We start from the raw sequence: 22,565 nt of genomic DNA, 5'->3' as shown, positions 1-22,565 counted from the left end.
GTTCAAGCCCCTGGCCCCTGCACTCTCTGCTGCGAATGGTTTAACAGACCCGTGAGGGGTTACCTCCCGCCAGCCCGGCCGCTTCAGGGATTCTTTCCCCTCAGAACTGGACTCCTAAGTCGGCGACCCCGGGGCTGCGTCTCCGGCCGGACCGCCCCCCTGCGCCGCAACGCGGGGCCCGGACCGCCGGACTGAGTGCCCTCAGCACAGAGCCGGGCGCGGAGGGGAGGGCGCCTCCCCACCCAGCCAGGCCCGAGTCCCGGCGGCCCCGCAGAGAAGCCGGCGGGCACCCGCACAGCGGGGAAAGCCCCGGTGCCTGCAGTCGCCGCGGGCACCGGCCCCGCCCGCCACCGGGCCCCAGCGTCCCGCGCCCCGCAGCCGCCGCTCCCCGCCGGGCAGCGGCTCCGACGTGCAGTGTCGCAGCCTGGCCCCGCACCCCCTCGGGCGGCCCCGCGCCCGCGGTGTCGGCAGCGGCGTCCCGCTGCCCCCGCCCCGGCGCGGCCCCTACCTGTCCCGCGCGGCCCGACGGCGGAGCGGGGCCGGCCCGTGCAGACCCGCGCGAGCCCGGCTGCAGCGGCACCTGCCTCGCGCACCTAATAACAAAAGCCCCGACGTCAGGTGGCAATAGACGGACTGGCCGCTCATTGGCTGCGGCGGCGAGCGCTCGCGGCCCATTGGCCCGGCGGCGCGGGGGGCGGGCGGCGGAGCGCTGACGCCAGCCGCGGGTTGGTGGGGAGGCGGGGGGAGCGGCGCGCTTCGCCTTTGTGTTGCTCGGCGGCTGCGGGGATCTCGGCCACAGCCGGCACCCGGGCGGCGGCGGCGGCGGCGGCGCGGGCGGCCGGGCAGTGCCGCGCTATGTCTGCGAGCGCTGCCGCGCCTGGGCACGGGCCGCTTCCCGCACGTCGGGGGGCCGCGCGCCGCGCTCCCAAATAGGAGCCCGAGCCGAGCCGAGCCGAGCCGAGCCGAGCCGGAGCGCCTCGGAGCCGGAGCCGGAGCCCCCGCCCAGGACGCTGGCTCTGCGGGGCAGGTAGAGCCGGGCGGCGCAGCGATGCGGGCGCTGGAGCTGGTGGTGCTGGGCGCGGCGTGGCTGGCGGGACTGGCGCTCGCGCAGAACGAGACGGAGCCCATCGTGCTGGAGGGCAAGTGCCTGGTGGTGTGCGACTCCAACCCCACCTCCGACCCCACCGGCACCGCGCTCGGCATCTCCGTGCGCTCGGGCAGCGCCAAGGTGGCCTTCTCGGCCATCCGCAGCACCAACCACGAGCCGTCCGAGATGAGCAACCGCACCATGATCATCTACTTCGACCAGGTAGCGGCCGCGGCGGGGCGGGGCGGGGCGGGGCGGGGGGCTCCGAGCCTGGCAGCAGGTGCGGGACGCGGCGGCGGGAGGAGGTGAGTGGGGGAAGGCGACACTGGCCGGGGAGGCCCGCCCTGCCTTGCCCCCTCCGAGGGAGGGGGCCCCCAGCCGGTCCCCTGGGCACGGCGCCGCTGCCCGGAGCGGGCCCTGGGGGCGGAGGGCGGAGGCCGTCGGGGGGCAGCCGGGCCGGCCCGCGCTGCCCTGACGCCCCTTGTCCTTGCAGGTACTAGTGAATATCGGCAGCAGCTTCGACTCGGAGCGGAGCACGTTCATCGCGCCGCGGAAGGGGATTTACAGCTTTAACTTCCACGTGGTGAAGGTCTACAACCGACAAACCATCCAGGTCAGCCCGGCCCCGGGACTTGCGCGGGGAAGGAGCCGAGCTCGGCCCGAGGCGCCTCCCTGCGTCCAGTCACCTGGGATCCGGGGCACCCGCCCCACGAGGCCTCCCTGGGAGCCCCGCGCGCCGCGGCAGCTTCCCTGCTCCACCCCCGGACGCCTGGGCCTGGGGTCGGGCGGGTCCCGTTTCCCGGCGGCCGAGGCTTGGCCGTGATGTGAGGACTGCCGTGTCAAGCCCCGACGCCCGGGCCGGCGGGTCCGGCGCCTCGTGTCTGGCTCTGCCCCCGCACGGCCGCCTTTGTGCCGCCGGGCAGGCGAGCTGCCGGGCATCGGGGGGCACCGCCCCGTCGGGCCTGTGCCCGCCTGGCCGGTGGACGGCACTGGTGGGCCCTGCAGTCCGCGCCGGGGCCAGGCAGGGAGGAGCCCACGGAGAGGAGGGAGGCAGCTGCGTTTCCCCGGGAGGTGCCCAGCGGGGGGTGGGGGCAGCCTGGGCGCGGGGCGGTTGTCTGTGCTGGCTGACACTTCAAGCCCCCGCCTGTATCTGCAGTGGCGGCCCCCCTCCATGCAGCCGGCTCGCGGGCAGCGGCGCTTCCTCCGCCCTTAGAACAGGATCGACCTCCCCTGTCACTCGCAGCCTGCGTTTTGCTGGGGCTGTCAATCGCAGGCTTCACTGAAAGATTTCCTGCCTCTAGCCCATGCCCCCCGCTGGTGTCAGCCTCCCAGTCCGCTGCTCCGCGCTGCTTGCGCCCAAATGACCCAGCCTCCCCTCCCCACCTCCCGCCAGCCCGGCGTTTCATCCTCCAGGTGAGCCTGGGAGAGGCCGGGCAGTTTTGGCTCCTGCCGGGGTCTGACTCCGACTGAGCGAGAGCTTTGTTTTTGTCTTGCTCTTTAGGTGAGTTTGATGCTAAATGGGTGGCCAGTGATTTCTGCCTTTGCAGGGGACCAGGATGTGACCCGAGAAGCTGCCAGCAATGGAGTCCTGATCCAAATGGAGAAAGGCGACAGAGCTTATCTAAAACTGGAGAGGGGAAACTTGATGGGCGGCTGGAAGTACTCGACATTCTCTGGATTTCTAGTGTTCCCCCTTTAAACGACGGATCCCCCGAAGCGAGAGCGCGGGCAGCGAGCCAGAGCATTTCTTACACGTCCCCCAATTGTAGCTGGGTGTAAAGAGCCTTGGACAGCAAACTTTGTACGGCCAGATAGGAAAGAGGCTAAATCCTGCTTAGGTTTGTGTCCATCTGCTTTGAAGAATTCTTTTTTGTTGGCGTGGTTGCAGCCGACAGACAGGAGACGCTGCAATCGCTCCCTCCGCCGTGTCCGCCTTTCTCCCCCGCATTAGTTCAGCTGAACGTGGCCCTCGTGCCCCCGCCACCTCCCCCGGTTCTCCAGGCCGCTTCTACCTTCAGTATTTGCATTGTCCCTCACCACGTTTTGTGGGTTTGTTTTTAAAACGTGTCATTCGCGACTCTTGCTCTGAGTTAAAAAAAAAAAAGCAAAAGCAAAAAACGAAAAACAACGAAGTATTTTTTGAATCTGTGGGTGCCACGATGAGAGAGAAAATGCAAATCTTGGTGTAACCTGGCTGACAAACGTAAACCGAAGAACTATTCCCAGCCAAGGCTGACTAGAGTACTTAAATATTTCTATGTAATTCTGAGTGATTGTGAAATTTAAGGCTGCTAAATGTTTTGATGCTTGTTTTGCTCTTGTACAATGTGGCCCGACTAAACGCCAGGAAGTATATTGAACTTTTACTATTACTCTGTAATATATGTGTGAATATCGGAAATTAATTTTTGCTTTAATTGAATAAAGTTTAAATGGGACTTTTATTTTTTTTAAACAGAAATAGGGTTTTTCTCAATGCAGTTATTGGCCCTTTACCAGGCGTAGGACCAGGTGGGGAAGCTGCAGGAACAGCCAGGTGCGCGGGGCTGCTGGCCGTCGGGACCGTAGGACGCGGGAAAGCTAGAGCGGCGTGACATGGCCCCGGTGCAAGTGAGTCCCGCCCTGTTGTAAACGCAAGCGAGTCGGCCCCGGCCTGGCGCGGCGCAGCCGGCCCCGGCGAGGCCCCGGCGGAGATGAAGGCGGCTCCCGCTGGCAGCCCTCGCCCCCGGGCTTACACCATCGCCTAGAAAGCAAAGCGCGTCCATGCAGCCCTGGAGCACGGCCGGAGTAGCCTGCCCCGCTCGGAGCAGTCGGGTGCGCCAGGGTTAGGGTGTTTACAGCCTTTATAAGATGGAAATGCTGGAGTGGGACAAATGCTCCAGGACATCGCGGCTGGTGTTGCTGGAAGGATGGCGGGCGTGACCAAGCCCAGAGTTCACTAAAGCGGGGGCAGAAACCCCGCCTGGCGGGTCCCCAGGGCGGCTGGGGCACAGCGGCCCGGGCCGAGCGGGGCGTCCTTCTCCGGCCGCTCTCAGCTCGCCCGGCTGCCGCGCGGGCAACATCTTGTGGCTCTTTTAAACCCCAGGTTCCAGGAAGGGATTTAATTAGCTCCTAGGGGGAAAATTACTAGTAGCATAATAAGCAAAGCTGCTTCATTTATTCACAGTTTTTGTCTCGGTAATGGTCTGCTAGAAGGGGTGGGGGTACCTCCCCCGGGTACAGGTAGCACCTGCTCGTTTTCAGGTCGCTTGTTTTTTTGGAGACCTTGAACCCAGCCCAGAGATGTGTCTTCTTCTTGTAAGGAAGGCAAGCGAGTTCACAGCGGAGGGGGGTGGGGGGCTGGCAACAGGAGATGGGTCATGAATTTGCTTTCTGAATGTCGATGGTATGATGATATTTGTGGTCTCTTCTTTTCAAATAAAACACATCGATGACTTGACAGCGCCTGGTCTTCTTTTCTCTGAAGCTGCTTGTGCCCCCGCCCCTGCACGCTCCCGCGGAGCAGCGCGGAGGCCCGGCTCGACGGACTGGCCCGTAACAGCGCCCGGGCCCGGGGCCGGGGCCGGGGCTGGTTGGAAGAGGAGCCAGCCTCGGCTCCGTTTCCCGGGTGCTTCGTTTCCCTCCACTTGCGGCTGACTGCGGCCCCGTGCCGGATCGCGGGGAGAGCGGGCCTGGCTGCTGTCCTGCGGAGGAGAAGCGCAGCTGCTCCAAGCACTTCCCCGCGATCACAACAGCTCTGGGCACGTGCGGCCGCTGCCCGGGAGCTGGGCTAGGAAACAGCTGCGACTGATGAAGACGGCTTGATAGCTGCAGGAGGCTCCGGCTGCCCGCCCCCCTCGCTGAAGGGATTTCCCTCGGGGCGCTCCGCCCCCCCCCCCCGGCCCCGTGGCGCTGTTCCCCTCGTTTGGGCCCCGCAGCCTGGTGCTTGGCCCGGATCTCCTGGGAAGCAGGACCCGCCTGGCTGGCACCAGACCCGGGCTGAGGTGGGCGGCCGGCAGGGCGGCCCACGGCAACTCCCGGGCACTGCGCCTGGGGGCCCGCGGCGGCTCGCTGCACTCGGGGGAGCAGAAGCGGCGCCTTCCCGTGTGGGAGTGCCCCGTCTGCCGCCAGGGCCCGCGCCCCGCTGCTCAACCCCCGCAGCTGCCGCCCGGCCACCAAACGGGGCCGCAGCTGCCCCGGTTGGCGCGGGGCGGGCGCGGCCCTGCACGCCCCGTCCGGGCTGGGCGCGCTGCTCCGCGGGTCCTCGCAGCGGCGGCGGAGAGGGGAGGGCTGCTCCTGCGGGGCTCCGCACGGCTCTGCCGCCGCCGGCGGGAGGCAGGTTCTTTTATCGTGCCCGAAGCCGGGTCAGCTCCGAGGGCAGATCTTCTCCCGTAGACTCTTTATTATGCAGTATTATGCAGCGAGCACGTGCCCACCTCGGCCGAGCACAGCTCGCCCCTCCCCGGCCGGGGCAGGCGGCCCAGGCGCGACCAGGCCCGCGGGCCCCGGAGCTCGGGTGCCCCTGCCCCGCCCGGTCTTGGCCAGACGGCCGAGAGGGACGTGACAGTTTCCCCGGGAGAGGCGAGCGGGCCGGGGCTGACAACGCCGCCGCCCTCGTCGAGTCCTGCCCGCAGCCCCGCGCTTTGCTCCGCCCGGGCCAAGGCAGCCCGGGGCCTTCCCCACGGCCTCAGCGGGGCTGCTGGCTGGGAGCTGGGGAGGAAATACCAGTTTCGGAGGCAAAAGCGAGCTCGGGGCGCGGCTGCACCCGCCTCCGCCGCCGTGGGGTCAAGCCGCGGGGCAGCTGGGGGTGAGCGCGGGGGTCGGCCCGGGGCTAGGAGCCCCCTCAGCTTCCCTGAGGGTGTGTGTTTGTGTGCGGGGGCGGGGGTTGTGGCTCTACGGAGGGAGCCTGGGGGCACCGGCCCACAGCAAGTGGACGAGGGGGCGGGGGCGCCGGGCAGGAGGCTGTTAAAGAAAACTCGTGGTCGGAGCCGTCCCGAGGGAGCCGCCTCTGCCCTTCCGCTGAGCGGGGGCGCCGCTGAGAGGGTGAGCAAGAGACCTGGCACGTCACCCCCCTGGAGCTGCGGTGCCTGGTTGGGGGCCGTGCTCCCACAGCCCAGCTCAGCGCGGGCGCCGGGGGGAGGACGAGGCCGACCCCGCGGAGAGACCTGGTCATCACGCTCCTTTCCTGGGCACTGAGGCAGAGAGCCCCGGCCGGCGCCCAGCGTGCCCCGGCGGCTCGGTTGGGGAGCAGACCCCGGGCCGGCCTTCCCCTGCTCCCGGCCGCGCCCTCCGCGCTTAAGGCGCTTCCCAGCCGGGACAACTGAGGCACCGAAGCGGGAGGTGTCTGGTCCAGCCTGAGCCAGGACCGAGTCACCCCTGGGCGACCCCAGGGCGCATAGCTCCCCCGGCGGGGCACACGGCCCCCCTTGGCGGGAGCTGGGCTTTAAACGCGCTTGTGGCCCGGCAGGGCAGGGCAGGGCAGGCCTGAGGCCAGGGCAGCGCCAGGCGCGGGGTCACTTGCGCCGCCGCCGCCCTGCCCGGCTCAGCACGGACGGACGGACGAGGCCGCGGCCTGGCTCTGGCGGCGGGTCACACGCAGGCAGGAGCTGCTCCATGGCCCGAGCGGCCCCAGCCGGCCTGCTCCCGGAGCGACCCCAGGTGGCCCCGTGCGAGCCCGGCGTGGCGCCTTCGGCGGTGCCGCTGAGCTCGTTCGCATGGACGCGGCGCGGCGCCGCCCGGGGCCGGGGCCGGGGCCGGGCCCAGGGCGAGGCTCCTCGGGGGGCCCCCGGCCAGGCGGCGCGGGCGGGAGCGGAGCCTCAGCCCGGGCGGCGGGGCCCCCGTCGCCAGGTCGCTCAGGCGGAGGAACCCCGGCGCGTGGCCCCGCGCTGCTCAGACGTGAGGCTCCGGCACCGCGCGGCGGGTCCCTGCTCCGCCCGGGCGCTGCCACGACCGGGCCCTGATTTAAGTGCCCCCGGGGGGTCGAAGGGCTGCCTGCCGGGTGAGGAAGCTTCCGGGGCCTTCTTGGAAACCCGCGGCCTCCTGGCCCGCCGGCATGATGATGATGCGCCCTCGGGAGGCGGAGGGAGCGGGAGCCGGCACGTGGCTGCCGGAGGCGCGGACAGCCCTGCACCCCTTTGCCCTCCCAGCCTGGGCCGGGTCCTGCCTGGGCCCACGGGCCTGTGGCTCCCTGTGCCTCTAACACCGACGGGGGCGCGGGTCGGCCTCTGTGAAGGAGCCTTTACACCCGCTTCCAGCCACGTCTGATTGAATTTACTGCCGATTAGAGCTGAGCTCCGTTTACACTACGAGGCGCGACGCTCAGTGCAGTTCATTAGCGTGACTGGCGCCTGCTTTATGAGCCATATAGCTAATGGTAATGACCAGCGCTGATTGATTTCTAATGTGAGCATAATTATGCAGATGGAAGAGAATTAAAAAAAAAATCCACCCGGTTAATTGCTATTTTTTTGGGGGGGGGGAGGGAGTGGGGAGGGGCCAGGAGCAGGGGAGCAAACCCGCTCGCTTGGCACGGGGGGAGATGGACGCGAATATCAAGACTACCCCGGCTGGGGGCTCCGGCTCAACCTAGTCCAGCGCAATTAGGGGCGAGGCTGGATCCGCGCGGCGCCCCCCTCCGCCGGGCCCCAGGCGCCTCCCCGAGCCCAATAAGTTTGCCTTGCACAAGCCTCGCTGCCTGCCTGCTCCCGGGCTCGCACCGCGCGGGGCTGCGGCCCGCACCGGGCGGACGCCGGAGCAGCTGCCGCGGCGCGGGGCGAGGCGCCTTGGGCAGCGCCGGCGCTTCGCCGGCCGCCGGCACCCGCGAGCCGGGGGAGACGGACGGAGCCGCCGCAACAGGTAGAGCGCGGCCGGGCGGGTGTGAGGGGCAGCTGGCTGCTTCCCGCCAGGCGGGCCGAGGCCGGGGCCGGGGCCGGGCGCAGCTCCCCGCGCCGCCCGGCTCTGCCCCGGCCGCTCCCCGCAGAGGGGCTCGCCGGGCCGGGTGTGGGGGGCTGGGGTGTCCGCCCTGCCCCGGCCGCAGCCCCTCGGAGACGTCCCGGGCGCGGCCGCGGGGCACCTCCGCCCGCCCGGGCCGAAGCGGGTTTCGCAGGTTGGGGCCGCTCCGCCCTGGCCGGGGGCTCAGCACGGCCGGGGACGCCCCGCTCGGCCCCGCGGAGTCCGGTTGAGCGGCAGCCCTCCGCTCTCCAGGTTTCTCTTGGAGCCCTTGGCCGAAGCCCTGGCCATACTGTTCCTTGGCGCCGGGGCTGAGCCCGCGGATTCTCGTGGCCGGTGCCTCACCCCACCCGAGTTTGTCTCCTGCCGGAAAGTCCTGAAACCTTGTCATCGTGCTTCCATTCCCGGAAGGGTGGGTAACTTTAAAACAGGTAGGCTTCATCTCATCTTGATTTAAAGTCACTTAAGATATTTAACACTTCTAGTATTGAAAGTTCTACTTATTGGCAAAGCTTGAGGAAAGTTTTCCCCAGGAAGGTGTCTCCACCAGTGAGTTGTTGCCTGTGGCATTTTCCCTGGGACAAATATTTTGTGTCACTGGAGAAGGGACTGATTCTGGCAGCGCACACAAGTTATTTCAAGTTGGAAAGGCAATCAAGTGAGTGCCCAGGTGTTAGGCTGTAAGCTCTTCAGGGCAGAGACCAGCTCTTCAAGTTATTCTGCCTTGTCTAGAGTAGCGCAAAAGGGGTTTGGTCTTGGCTGGAGTCCTGAGGCACTGCCATCGTACACACTGGTACAGAGGAGTTACAGAGGAGTTTCCTCCTTGGGTCAGACCTGAGTTCAGTCCACTGGACTCGATGATCTCCCGAGGTCCCTTCCAGCCCTAATGTCTATGAAATCTATGAAATCCTCTCTGAATGGTGAAGGTCAGGTGATTCAGAGGAAAGCACAAGATCCCAGCAGCAGATGGATGTAGAATAATTTGCTTCTCCTCCCCAGTCCTCCCTCATTTGGTCTCATCCCAGCCTTACAGTCGGAGCTTGGCTTAAGTCTCAGTGTCTGAGGTTTATTATCTCACCAAAGCGAACTTCTGCTTTGAACTTCAGAAAAGCAGGGCTAGAAGGGACCTGAGGAGGTCATTTGACCCAGCAGTGTGCTTGCCAACACCAGCTGCTTTTTTCACCACCTCCCCAATCAAGTCAGTGCCCCATGTACCCCACTTTTAGTTATGTCACTGATATAATACAACCCCCTTCTTGAGGCAGGGGCATCATCTCTCTCTCTAAACCACCCTAGACAAATGTTTGTCCAATCTTTTCCTAATAACTTCAGGAAAAGTTACATAGCTACCAGGCATAACTGCCAGGCATAATGCCTGAAACATAAAAAAGACCTTGTAACTGCTACAGGTAATGCAGGGGGAAGACACTGTTAAGGTTCTGCCATTACAAAGACCAGAAGTAGTTTCTTAAAATACGCTCAAGAGATCCGAGGAAGAGGCCCATGCCCCCACCCTGCTGCTGCAGAGGAAGGCAAAAACTTGGGGTATAAGCCCGGAAGGGATCTCATAGAATAGTGATTTTCAACCTGTTGGTCTCCAGACTATGTCTAAGAGGTCTGCAAAAGATGATTACAATCAATCAAAAGTATGTGAATACCTACACTAAAAATTCAGAGGTCTGCATTGCCATTCAAAATTTCCAAAGGAGTCTGCCCTACCATTCAAAATATTTTAGGGGTCTACAGATGAAAAAAAGGTTGAAAATCAGTCATTGAACACAATCCCCTGACACAAGCCATTGTGTCATATTATCCCTTTCCTAAATTGATCATGCACTGTTTTAAAACTAGGTAGGTTTTTCTCTCCATGGAAGGCTGTTCCCAAATCTCACTTAACTGGATTGTTAGACACTCTTCCTCTAATTTCCTAAATTTATGCATGGCTAGTTTATACCCATCTGTTCCTGAATAAATATTGTCCTTAGCTTAAATAGAACTTCATCTGCACTGCATACTGTTCCTTCCCTCTGATAGAGAAGAATCGTATCCTCTTGCAGTCATGGTTTAGTTTAGGCTAAATAAATGAAAGTTGTCTTGTCTCCTTATGGGAAAATACTAACTAGGTTGTGGGTATGATGAAAGCCACCATCATAATGAAACATAAGGCTGACAAAACATAGCAGTTGCTTATGAACCTCCCCCCACAAGCTACTGTACAGATCATCAGGTCTGCTCCAAAGCCTGCTGAAGTCCATGAGAGTCCTTCGATTGAGTTTGGTGCAGGTCCATAGAATGAAATACAGCATCTGTTTTCAGTTATATATATAGCATGGTGCTGCTACTATTAAAGACATCTGGGGGGGTCAAGAAAAGATCTGGTCTTAAAAAAAGAGACCATTTAGCTCCTGCAGGATATTAAGCTAAATTCCCAGATGGTGTAAAATGGCATCAATCTATTGTGCTATGAACTTTTTCAAATTGGTTTTCACAGGAAGATGTGGAAGAGGAAGCCAGGGAATAGGTTTCTGAAAGTATTTTCCAGTGTTATTACTGAGGTGTATAGCCCAGTCCAGCTGCCCTTCCTTACACAGTCAGTTTCTTTTTTTTTTGGTAGATTTGTTTGAGCCAAGGATTATTTAGATAAGTCAAGATCTGTACTGTCAAGTCCATACTGACTTTTAGTTCAGGTTTCCCTCTGCTTTGACCATTTGGCCTACAGTGTCTTGGGGAGATGGTTTTTACAGTATTCTTTAAATCGCACAAAACTTGACAACATTGTAACAACTATGTAATAAATAGCTTTAGGGGCAAAGATCATGGAAGTTGTGTAGTATTCAAAAGTATTTCTAGGAAAGCTTAATGAACATGGCTGAAACTTTTAAGTTGTTTCAGTTCATAGGCTTTGCATACAAAACACTTATTTTAGCCCAGGGAATCTGATGATGTAGTCAGTGCCAGTTGGGGTTTTTTTTTTCTTAAAACAGCCTATAATATTGGTTCTCTTTTATGCTTAAAGTATCTTATATATAGTATTACTATTATATACAAATACTGGAGAAATAGTGAAAAAAACTATTTCTGTAACCAGCAGAACAAATCCTGGATGCTAACGCCGGTGAGAAGTTGTACAGGTGGTAACAATTCAGTAGACCTTTGTTCTTACCATTGTGTACCTGCCTTTCTTCCTTCCTTTGTCAGAATAATTTCTTGAAAACTGTACATTTTTCCTTGGCTTATTTCTGGTGACAATCATATTCTAGGAATTTTATAATTTCAGTGTTTGTTGGTTTATGCAGTTATCTGTAGACAGTTTTGTAGAACTGAATGTAATGAATAGTTTGCATACCTCTGTATATAATGTTTGTGTTGATTCAGAGGGTGTTGCAGTGTGCGCGAGAAGGAATTGGCAGCTTTTGGAGGTGAACTGGAAGAAAAGACGTAGTAAGCATGTCAGTGAGGGAGTAGAGTTAAAAACAAGGCTTGGTTTGCATGCTGAATGGTGGTGGAATTAGTAGAGGTGATCGATGGCACAACGAAAGTGTCATGCAGGGGGTCAGGCAGGGAATCTGGAAGAGAAAAGAAATGTGCGCGTGCACCTGGAAGAGAAAAGTAAGCCGGACCATGTAGACTGCCAACCTTGAGTAAATTTGCCTGGGTAGGAGGGGGTAGGAGAACAATTACCTCCCTGGGGAGCTGTCTGCTGCATGGGTGGGTTCTGAGTTCAGAGCCCAGGCTGGGACAATGTCCCTGTGCCTTGGCAGCAGGTAGCTCCCTGCCCCAGCTCCACTATCAGAGTGAGGGCTGGGACACTGGGAGCTGCCTGCTGCCAGGGTGGGCTCTTAGTGAGGAGCCCGGGCCAGGACAATGTCCCCCTGCCCCTGCAGCAGAAAGCTTCTGGCCCTGACTTTGATCTGCCTGCTGTTGTGGCAGGGGAACATTGTCCTGGCCAGACTCTGCACTTGAAGCCTGCCACAGCAGCAGGGATCAGTCTCGTAGCCCCTGCTCTGATTGCAGAGCCAGGGCTGGGAGCTGCCTGCAGGAGCAGAGTTCCCCACCCAGCACAGAGCTGGCTGGGACCTACCCCAGAATAGGACAGTTCCTGGCCGGCCCCAGGCTGCACAGGGAAGTCTTCAGGTGCAGCTCAGAGCTGCCTGGGAACTATCCCATTTTGGGGCAGGTCCCACCCAGCTCCAGGCTACACATGCAGGCTTCCCCACACAGCCCAGGGCTGGTTGGAAACTGTCCTGTTTTGGGGCAGGTCCCAGCTAGCCCCAGGCTGCATGGGGAAGACCTGGTAGGCACACGGCTTGTCTGTATGTGCATGGGGTGGGAGAGCTCTGCAGCACCAGCTGTCTCCTGGCCTGTGCATGTCACTGCAGCCTGCAGAGCTCTTCTGGCCCCGTGATCCCTGCCAGCCCTGGTGCTAGCACCCAGTGAGAGCCTGGAGCTCCCCCTGGCTGCTGCAGAGGAGCAGAGCAAGGCAGGAGCAGCCCCGTGCTGGGTTGCTCCCATTGGCAGCAAATCTGCTTCCAAGACGTAGCACATGTAGACATGCTTCCCAGTAAGCTTACTGAAAAATATTTTACTGCGTAGTAAGTCTACTTGGAATTAATAGCACATGTAGATATGCCCAGTAAAGCATCAGAATCTACATGTGCAGTGTTATTAGGCCAGGGTAAACTAATTCAGTCTGTCTGCCATAGCATAGTACTGTCTGATGCAAGTATTATCCTATGGTGTTGTTTACTCTGCCATAGTTCATGTGTAGACAGTGACTGGGGATGGCTGGGACATAAGGGTGCTACAGAGTGGGGCTACCTGCTGGCTAGTCCTGCACTGTAGTACCCTTGAGCCCCAGGCAACTCCTTCTCAACACTTTGAGCTGGGGCAGGGAGCAACTCTGGCCTGGTAGGCTGACTCCTTGCGCCCTGGGCCAGGTAGGGCTGCATTGCCCCGACTGAATGTGCTGTGGTCCTGGGGCATGTGGAAATGCTGCACCCAGGAGCAATTTCAGCACAGACTACACTAGTGTTTATTTGGGCACATTAGTTGCAGATATGCAGATATGCTTGGTAGTCCCCATTAAGTGCAGTCCCCCCTCACTGTGTGCTGTGTGTGATATAGATACTGAGTGTAATATAGATACTCAGTTTCTTGAGGACAGCAAGTTAATACATAGGCCTTTTGTCATAACTCTTGTATACTGATGGTAGTGGTGATGTTGCTAAAGCCCTTTGGTTACAGTCTGGCAGCTGGAAAGGTAAATAAACACTAGATAGCTGTAGGTCATCGGCAGAATTGTAATTTGATTCTTTTTTCCTTTTTTAAAAACTTTTTTACCATTTAAGAATGTTTAATTTTTTCTTTATTGTAACAAATTCTGAATAAGTTGGAAGATGCTGAAAAGAAAGCTTTGGGGGTAAGGTGAGATGTGGGCAGTTAAAGTGGGCTAGTTTATTATTTCTGCAATGAAATTCTAGTTTTCAAAGGGTATTGCTTGTAAGTTACTATAGCCAGAAACTGGTCTGATTAGTAAAATTAGTGTCAGAATACTCCAAAGAAAGGAAGAAGATTCTCTCCTCAGGAATTTCATATGTATTTTCTTACCATATTTACTGAAATACAAGAGGAGGGATTTCTTCCACAGTTATCCTGGGGGGAAAAAAGCCCCCTCGTCTTACGATCACATACAGGCAAATCTCACTACATATATTGTCTATCATTAAACTGCTGCCAAAAGCAATAGAAACCAACTACGAAGTTGACTGAATGGAGCCAACACCGAGCAAGACTATAAAACACATAGCTCATATTGGGCAAACATGCTGATGGGAAACTTTTGTGCGTGTGGTCCTTAAAAGCAACGGGCCACTGTTTCCCCAGGTAATGAGTATAAGCCCTGGAGGTACTCGGGGAGGCTGGAACAAGCTCCAATACCTTCCCCTAGTAACAAAAAATGCTTCTCCCCCAGCCCTTAAATAAGACCCCCCCCCCAAAAAGTGGGCAGGTGTTCCCTTCACAGGGAACTGGCACCAGGCCTGAAGGTAGTGCAGTGTCAGGCTGGTATGTGTAGGGCCAGAGCCAGCCTTTGTACCTTCCCTCCCTTTGGTGCTAAAAATACTTGATCTTAGCCAGAAGGCTGAGATGCTGATGGGGCCTACCACCTTTTTTGCAAAATATATACCATATATACAATAATTTGATCCTGTAACAGTGTACAGTTACCTCCCACCCCCTACTTCACATCCCTGTCTCATGATTAGTCTGATACACTTGACAGGAGCACAGAAAGCAAACAAGCTGGTGGTGCTTGGAGCAAGGGCAGAGAAACAGGGCTTATAGCAGGGCTTACAGCTGGTCTCTATCTCTTTCTCTATATGTATATGTATTCATACCTCGGGTCCATTCTGCCCTGCTGCCAGCTTCCCAAGTGCCTCAGCCCCTCACACCAAAATGTACTGACCTCTCCCAAGCAGGAAAGAGAACAAGAATAGTGGGGCAATACCTGGCGTCACCTTGGGCTTAAAGCTCTGGGCCCAGTTCAGCACACCCACTGCCACCCTTCCCTAACACTATGAGCCTGAAGGGCACAGAAAGCCACTGTGCCACCCAGGTCTCCCAGCTACATGCCGTGCACACTCCTTAACAGGAGGTCCTGCCTGCCTTCCTACCTTTGGAGCAGGATAAAAGGGTCAGCTAGTGGCACCAGCCTTAAGTTGCAGGGCCTAACAAGGGGCTTATCCAGGAGTTGAAACCATGACCTCCTGCACTCCAAGCAGGACTCATGGTGCTAGACCAACAAGCCTGAACTACCTTACTGTGTGCTGTGTATGTGTGTTAGGGCCTGTCAAGTGAACTGGATGGTGATGAGCCAGGATGTAAAAGCAGAGATGTGTACATATATAGTGTGTGTGTATACATACCTCTGCTTTTAGATCCAGAAATGTCCACTGATTAACCCCAGAGAACCCTGCCTGAGGAAGATGGAAACAATTGACCTCCTTTGGTACTGCCTGAATGCAAATGGAAGTGTGGAGGAGGGTAAGCTTACTTCTCTGGATGGTGACAGGGGTCAAGACCATGACCTGTACAGGCACCTGACAAACAACAAGGGATGCAGTCAGTCTGTTTCAACCAGTTCATGTCCTTATCAGGAGATAAACTGAGGCATGAGTGTGTGTGTGTGTGTGTGTGTGTGTGTGTGTGTGTGTGTATATATATATAATATAGTGTGTGTGTGTGTGTGTGTGTGTGTGTGTGTGTGTATGCATACACACCTGTGCTTTTATATCCCATCTCATCACTGGTTCAGTTCACTTGACACGCCCTAGCATACATATGCTGTTACAGCCTCAAAGGTGTCTGAACAGAGCTGCCTCTGGTCATGGTCTCGACCCCTGTTACCATCCAGAGGCTTACCTACCTCCACACTTCCATTTGCGTACGGGTAGTACCAAAGGATGTCAGTTGTTTCCATCTTCCTCAGGCAGGGTTCTCTGGGGCTAATCAGTGGACCTTTCCAGGACTCAGAGCTTACCACGACAATAGGCAAGAGCAACCCACCTGAACAAGATGCTTGGTAGTCCCCATTAATTGCAGTCCCCCCTCACTGTCTTTTTTTGTTGTGAAGTCATGGTGAGCCACTAAATTGCATACATTTCAATTTCCTATTCACTCACGGAGCTGAACCTTTTCTTCCTATTTATAATAATTCCTGTTTATTATCCAGTTTTAAATGTCTAGAATCCATCACAAAATGGAATCCCATACAGTTTACCCAGAATCCCTCTGTTGCTCTCTGTTTCAGCCTGGCACATATGATTAGTGTGGCCCTGCCATCCATGAGACAAAGCCAGACCAGGTCACCATATGCCTCATTTGTACATAAATTTTTGGAGCATAGATTCATATATTGTTAGGGGCTGGAAGGGACCTTGCAGATCATCGGGTCTAGCTCCCCAAAGTCCAGCCCCCCACAAGTCCAGCATCCAGGACTTGTGACAAGAACACCCAGTTCCAATCATGAGAAGGGGCTAATGAGCACATAGATCCTTTGTAGGTAGTATCTGGAATATACACACATACTGAGAAGTGCTGAGCTGTGGGGTCACCATGGCTGTTGAGTCTGGTAGAGGCCAAATGAACTATGTGGTAAATTATGAGCTTTTGGTTTTGGACTAATATTATGCATTGGTTGTACTACATATAAGTAGGTGCCAAAGTGCTGCTCAAAATTGTGTTTATGGGGTACCTGTGCTAAAACTTGTATCAGTTTCAAAAAAAGGAACATGCATCAATTCTGGATGAACCAAGTCCTAGGGGTATTATATGCAAATGGCTACATCTATGTTTATTTTCAAGTTTATTGCTTTCAGATTTGCTCCTCACTACTATGTGCTCAGGGAGAGCAGGGCCTGACAGTAAGGAAGGGGGAAGGGGCTACCCCAGGAAAAAGTTGGCAGGAAGAAGAGGGCAAACAACTTCCTGACACCTCTGATTTATTTTCCCAGAGGGGGACAAATTCAAGGCAAACCTGAATTTTATAAATTTTCCATATATATAATCTAATTATTGCGGGGGGCAGTCATTTTATAATCAGGGTTGTCTTCTATTCAAGTAAAAGCAGTAATTTGAAGTTATGTGAATGCACTTTCTATTTTCTGAATACATCTTTCAGATTCTACGCTAACGGTGACAGCACATCATACCACACTGTGTTTCTGTTGCATTGTAACTACAGTACTGTCTAATGAATACCAGTGCACAATGGCTCTTGTACATACTGCACCTGACTGAACTCCTGTCTGACTCATGGATGGTTTTCATTCACATCTTTAACTTTCCAGTTTATTTCTGTTGCATTATGGGCCAGATTGTGGCTAGTCTTTTGTGAATGGGCTTGCCTAGGGAGGAGAGGCAAGGAGATAGTCTCAAGCTGTATGAGTTAATGCCCAAAGACAAGTTGTAAGTCCTATTTCTCTGTCTTTGCTCCCAGTACCACCAGCTTACTTACTTTTGTGCTCCCTATGGAAGTGGTTCTCAACCTTTGGTACTTTACATACCACTTGCTGATCGATGCAGCAAAAGTGAAACTGGAAGCCCCACCGTGGCACTTCTGGTTTTGCCGCTGTGAGCCGAGTCCCACTTTTTCTTCTCAGACCACGGCCCAGGGCAAAGCAGCTCATGTGGGGTCCTCCTCTTTGTCCCCCAGCACACTGATGCTGGGGAGTGAAAGCCCTGGTGCACCAGATGTGGCTGGAGGGGCAGTGGCCAGAACTTCTGGCCCAAACAGGCAAAGATGCCTCCAACCCTCAGTATGGGGGTGGGGTGGACCAAACTCAAATCTTGGCACCTGTGTACCCCCTGCCCATGTCTTGTGTACCCCCAGGGGTACGCGTACCATCGGTTGAGAAACATTACCCTATGGATAGTCCTTCAGGTGCTAAATGTCTGTTCATATGCCTTTAGCTACTTTAGCGCATGTACCATGAATGGTCACATCTATTTCTTATAATGCCATTCTTCAGTTTAATCTGGTTCATTGTTCTTCAATTACTGAGCAGTTTCAATATTTATAATTTCATTATCTAGTTTTAATAATCTTTTTTGTTTGAATCTATTGACAACTTATATGAACTTCACTTATGGTTCACTTTCTTCTTCCTTCCCTTTACCCCCAACTATCTGTTTAAACACTTCCTTTCCAGTTTTTCCTTCCAAGTCCTTATCTGATTTGCTCTCACTAGTTTGAGTTCAATCCATTCTACTGTTCACTTTTCCCATTCAGTCTATCCTCACCCCCCAAGCCTGGGAGCTGTGGACCTGGTGTCAACAGAGGGGGTGGACTGGCCTGCAGGAGGAGAAGCATGGGGGAGAGCACGGGGGAGCTGCAGCAGCAGGTGTGGCCAGGAGCTACGGCTGTCCTGGCCTGATAAAGTGGCAGCGAAGGCAGGCTTCCTGCAGCCAGCACCCAGTGGCCCACCTGCCCCTCTTGAGTGAGTGGGAATAGGGAGCCTTGGCTGGTGCTTGCCTGTGCTAGGGCCTGCCTGGCCAACTTACCATGGTTCCTGGGCACTTGTGCATGCACAAGTCCTGATCTGACGCTGGGCAGTGCACAGCTTCCTGGTATGGTGCATATTATCTCAGAAATGTTGCAAACTCTCACAAACAACCTCTTTTTCCTGGCTCTGTGGCTCTTGCAGCTGAATGTGGGGGAGAGGCACCAGGCCACCTGTACGGTTGGGGTCACTGCCAGCTTTGGCCGGGGTCCTCTATATGTTCTGGCTCTGGTAGCAGATGACCCAGGACTGGACCTGGCTGATGGATTGGCTGGTCACCATAGCTGAGGAATGGCTGATGGACTCACAGGCCTGGTGCATGGAAGACAAAGTGTGGAAGTGGGAGAGGGACCGGGAAGACCAGGAGTTCTGGGACAGGCTCCTGGCCCTCAAGGAAAGGCACCTGGAGGCCCAGGAGTGGCAGGTTGCCATGGTGGCCAGGGCAGTGGAGGCCACGGAGGAGGACTGTTGGGTGCTGGATACTGTCCTGGACATGGCAGTGCTCCCTGGCATGAACCCACTGCCCAACAACAAACCCCCCAGTGGGTCTGGGCTGAGGTGCAGCAGTGCTTCCGCTGGCCAGGTGACCCTGCCTCAGCTTCTCCCTCAGGTCCCCTGCCCTTCCGCTCACCTCGGTTCAATGTGGTCCCAGAACAGGAGCTGGCTGCAGCTGGGCCAGCACCTGTTCTGGGACCTGTGTGCAGGCCTTACTGGCCTGGCCTTCTGGCAGGAGGGGGAGCCAGCTGTGTCAGCAGAGCAGTGCCTGCTGTCGCCACTGGGTGAGCCCTCACCCACTGGCCTTGCCACAGTGTGCACAACCATGGTGGTGCAGCTGAAGTTCAGGGTTCTGGGTGCCTGTCCCTGGGCTCCATCCCTCAGCACCCTCAGCCTATGGCCTGCCACCCTGGGAGGGCACATGCAGTAATGCACAGAGTCTGCTTGGGGAAGAGGTTGATTTATTGGTGGTGGGTGGGGTGGGTGGTAGAGGGGCAATCTGGGGAGAGAGGGAGGGGCTCTGTGGTTTGGGAAGGAGGGGGAAGGGCTGTCCTTTTTGGGAAGGAGTGGGGTAGGGCTCTGCTGGGGAGGGAGGGAATAGGGTTTGTGTTTGTGGAAGGGAATAAAGTGCTTTTTTGAGAACTTTCTGCAGTGAACAAGGTGCTTGGGGTGTGCAGTGGGGCTGGAGTCCATGAGTGACTGTCCAGGTGGGCTACAGTCAGGAGTTCAGGTGGGGTTAGTTAGCCAGTGTCTCTCACACCTGGTGCCCTGGCCAACACTGGCAGGTGTGCCGCTCACTCAAGGCCTGGGAGGGGTGGGGATCAGTACTATTGCTGATGCTGCAGCTGGTGCTCCTGATGCCAAGTGTCCTTTGTCCACTGCTCCTCCTCCACTCAGGCCTCACTCAAGAGCTCCCCTGGGCCTCGCAGATGATATGCAGCACACTGGGTCATCCAGAATGACAGCCATGGCTCATCATCCCAGGTGCTCTGGATGATGTGCAGTCACCAGTTCTAGCTGGCCATGCAGGCACACAGGCACTGGGGCTGGAGCCCCAGAAATGCACAGATGGCATCGGTGGTGGCATCCAGGTGCATGTCATTGGTGCCCCTGCCAGGGTCCAGGCAGCAGCATGGCATCTGGGGGGCAGCAGCGTGGTGCCAGGGGACTTGAGGTGCCACAGTGAGCCTGGTCAGGTGGCTGTGCAGTGTGGGGAGAGCCACCAGGGCTCAGACTGTCTGAGCGAGGCGTATGTCATTGCAGTGGCACAGCACGGCAACCAGGTTGTCCAGTAGGAGCCTGGGCACTGGACATCACTCCTGGGACCTGGGGGTAGAGTAGCCATTATGTGGTGGGCAAAGGCTCTGGTGACAGTCACAGAGCACCGTGCCAGCATGCTGTAGGTTGCTCCAGGCCAGAAATGCAGGTGTCCAGAGAGTAGCCTGTGGGGCTGGCTTTCAAAGATGGCCCCTCTCCACAGACAGCTGTGGCTGGAGCCTCCAGCTCCCTCTGGCTTCTTCAGGGGGCCAATGCAGGGCCGGAGGGGGTGGAAGCAGGCTAGTGCCTGGAGCAGCAAATCTGGTTCCAGATGCCTGCAAGTGTAGATGTTTGCCCTGGGTGGGTTTACTCCACAATAAATTACTGTGGAGTAAACCCATTTAGCACATGTAGACACACCCAGAGAGTAGTGAGGTTCTGGAATGGCCTTCCAAGAGGAGTAGTTGGGGCATAAACTCTAATTACTTCTGGATGGAGTTTGATCATTTTATGCAAAGTTTTATGCAAAGTATGATACAACATGATGTTGCCTACAATCATGGTGATGGGGATCCCCTACCCTCCATCAATGCTGACCTCATGAAGGAACACCTTGAGAAGCTGGATACCTTCAAGTCAGCCAGCCCTGACAATCTGCACCCCAGGGTACTCAAGGAGCTGGCGAGCGTCATAGCCCAGCCCCTGGCACGGATCTTTGAAAACTCCTGGCACTCTGGTGTAGTGCCTGAAGACTGGAAGAAGGCCAATGTGGTGCCGATCTTCAAGAAAGGGAGGAGAGTGGATCCGGCTAACTACAGGCCCATTAGCCTGACTTCTATCCTGGGGAAGATCTTAGAGAAGTTTATTAAGGAGGCCATCCTTGATGGACTGGCCCAGGCTAACATTCTAAGGGACAGCCAGCATGGGTTTGTTGCGGGTAGGTCTTGTTTGACCAATCTCATTTCCTTCTATGACCAGGTGACCTATCACCTGGACAAGGGAGAAGAGATTGATGTCATATATCTTGACTTCAAAAAAGCTTTTGATCTGGTATCCCATGATCACCTCTTGGCCAAACTGGCCAGATGTGGCCTTGGCTCCACCACGATCCGCTGGTTGGGAAACTGGCTCCGTGGTCAGACCCAGAGGGTTGTGATTGATGGCAGTCACTCATCGTGGTGCCCTGTGACCAGTGGGGTCCCTCAAGGCTCTGTCCTTGGACCCATACTGTTCAACATCTTCATTAATGATGTGGACGTTGGAGTCAGGAGTGGACTGGCCAAGTTCGCCGATGACACCAAACTTTGGGGCAAAGCATCCACGCCAGAAGATAAGCGGGTGATCCAGGCTGACCTGGACAAGCTCAGCAAATGGGCAGACGAGAACCTAATGGTGTTTAACACCGAAAAATGCAAGGTTATCTACCTTGGGAGGAAAAACCTGCAGCACCCTTATAGGCTCGGCAGTGCTACATTGGATAGCACTACAGAAGAAAGAGACTTGGGGGTCATCATTGACCACAAGATGAACATGAGCCTGCAATGCAATGCTGCAGCTAGTAAAGCGACCAAAACGCTGGCTTGCATCCATAGATGCTTCTCGAGCAAATCCCGGGACGTCATTCTCCCCTTGTACTCGGCCTTGGTGAGGCCGCAGCTGAAGTACTGCGTCCAGTTTTGGGCTCCACAATTCAAAAAGGATGTGGAGAAGCTTGAGAGAGTCCAGAGGAGAGCCACGTGCATGATCAGAGGTCAGGAAAACAGATCTTACGATGACAGGCTGAGAGACATGGGACTCTTTAGCCTGGAAAAGCGTAGGCTCAGGGGTGATCTGATGGCCACCTATAAGTTTATCAAGGGTGACCACCAGGATCTGGGGGAACGTTTGTTCACCAGAGCGCCCCAAGGGATGACGAGGTCAAACAGTCACAAAATCCTGCAAGACCATTTCAGGCTGGACATAAGGAAGAATTTCTTTACTGTCTGAGCCCCCAGGGTCTGGAACAGTCTTCCAGCGGAGGTGGTTCAAGCACCTACATTGAACACCTTCAAGAGTAGATTGTATGCTTATCTTGCTGGGATCCTATGACCCCAGCTGACTTCCTGCCCTTTGGGCAGGGGGCTGCACTCGATCTCCTGAGGTCCCTTCCAGCCTTAATGTCTAATGTCTATGAAACAATAGCAGGAAGCTGGACTTGATGATCCAGCAGGTCTTCCAGTTCTATGTTACTTTTAGGTCTAAATTAACAAATATGTTTCTTTATTACTGTAAGAGGCAAGGATTTTTTTAGGGTGATATCTTTTATTGGACCCACTATGTAGTTGGTATAAAGTTAGACAACTTTAGAATAGAAGACATCATTGGCAACACATAGGGGATGCACGTGGGTACAAATGCACACCCTGAGATTGGTGGTGCACCCACCCCCTGAAAGAAGCACTGCCCATGCTGCTGGCAGTGCCTGCAGGTGGTTGCTGCTTGACATCCCCCCTGCCACCGACACCGCCAGCGGTGTGTGCAGGCAGTCACTGATTGCTGCTGGCCACCACTGCCACTGCTGATGACATCTGGGCAACCAGGAAGCTCCTTACGTTCCTTTGCATATGCGTGCAGCCTGATTTGTGATGGAAACTAAAGTGAATACAAATAGTTTTCCTCAGTTCCCAGGTTTGTAAATGCACAAAGGAAATAAAGTAATATTTTATTATTTGTTATTGTGCTAACAATAGTACAAACCCACT

The 22,565-nt window shown here is 56.1% G+C and overlaps 1 protein-coding gene and 1 long non-coding RNA gene across 2 annotated transcripts in view; both read left to right on the top strand.

The window, feature by feature from the left end:
* Positions 1–788: 788 nt before the first annotated feature.
* Positions 789–4,514, top strand: CBLN1 (cerebellin 1 precursor). The gene is made up of 3 exons (XM_090063275.1): positions 789–1,309; positions 1,581–1,700; positions 2,589–4,514. The coding sequence occupies exons 1-3, from the start codon at positions 1,049–1,051 to the stop codon at positions 2,784–2,786; spliced, it is 579 nt and encodes a 192-aa protein (XP_089919401.1). The 5' UTR covers positions 789–1,048; the 3' UTR covers positions 2,787–4,514.
* A 3,090-nt stretch (positions 4,515–7,604) lies between these two features.
* LOC149857219 (uncharacterized) overlaps positions 7,605–22,565 on the top strand; it is a 154,426-nt gene continuing 139,465 nt past the window's right edge. Inside the window, exon 1 of the long non-coding RNA XR_016444251.1 lies at positions 7,605–7,921. This is a non-coding gene — a long non-coding RNA (uncharacterized LOC149857219). The remainder of the gene's footprint in view (positions 7,922–22,565) is intronic.

The sequence above is a fragment of the Crocodylus siamensis genome, chromosome 9 (genome assembly GCF_052110815.1).
Source record: "Crocodylus siamensis isolate JL-2025a chromosome 9, ASM5211081v1, whole genome shotgun sequence".
Taxonomy (NCBI): Eukaryota; Metazoa; Chordata; order Crocodylia; family Crocodylidae; genus Crocodylus; species Crocodylus siamensis.
Note: the sequence above shows the minus strand (reverse complement) of the source record. Positions and strands in the feature narration are given on the sequence as shown.

What these genes read in the sequence shown, in the direction of transcription:
- CBLN1 (XM_090063275.1), top strand. Translation starts at nt 1,049, where the DNA reads ATGCGGGCGCTGGAGCTGGTGGTGCTGGGCGCGGCGTGGCTGGCGGGA. An exon ending in TGATCATCTACTTCGACCAG is followed by an intron (nt 1,310 to 1,580) that starts GTAGCGGCCGCG and finishes TTGTCCTTGCAG; the next exon opens with GTACTAGTGAATATCGGCAG. An exon ending in ACAACCGACAAACCATCCAG is followed by an intron (nt 1,701 to 2,588) that starts GTCAGCCCGGCC and finishes CTTGCTCTTTAG; the next exon opens with GTGAGTTTGATGCTAAATGG.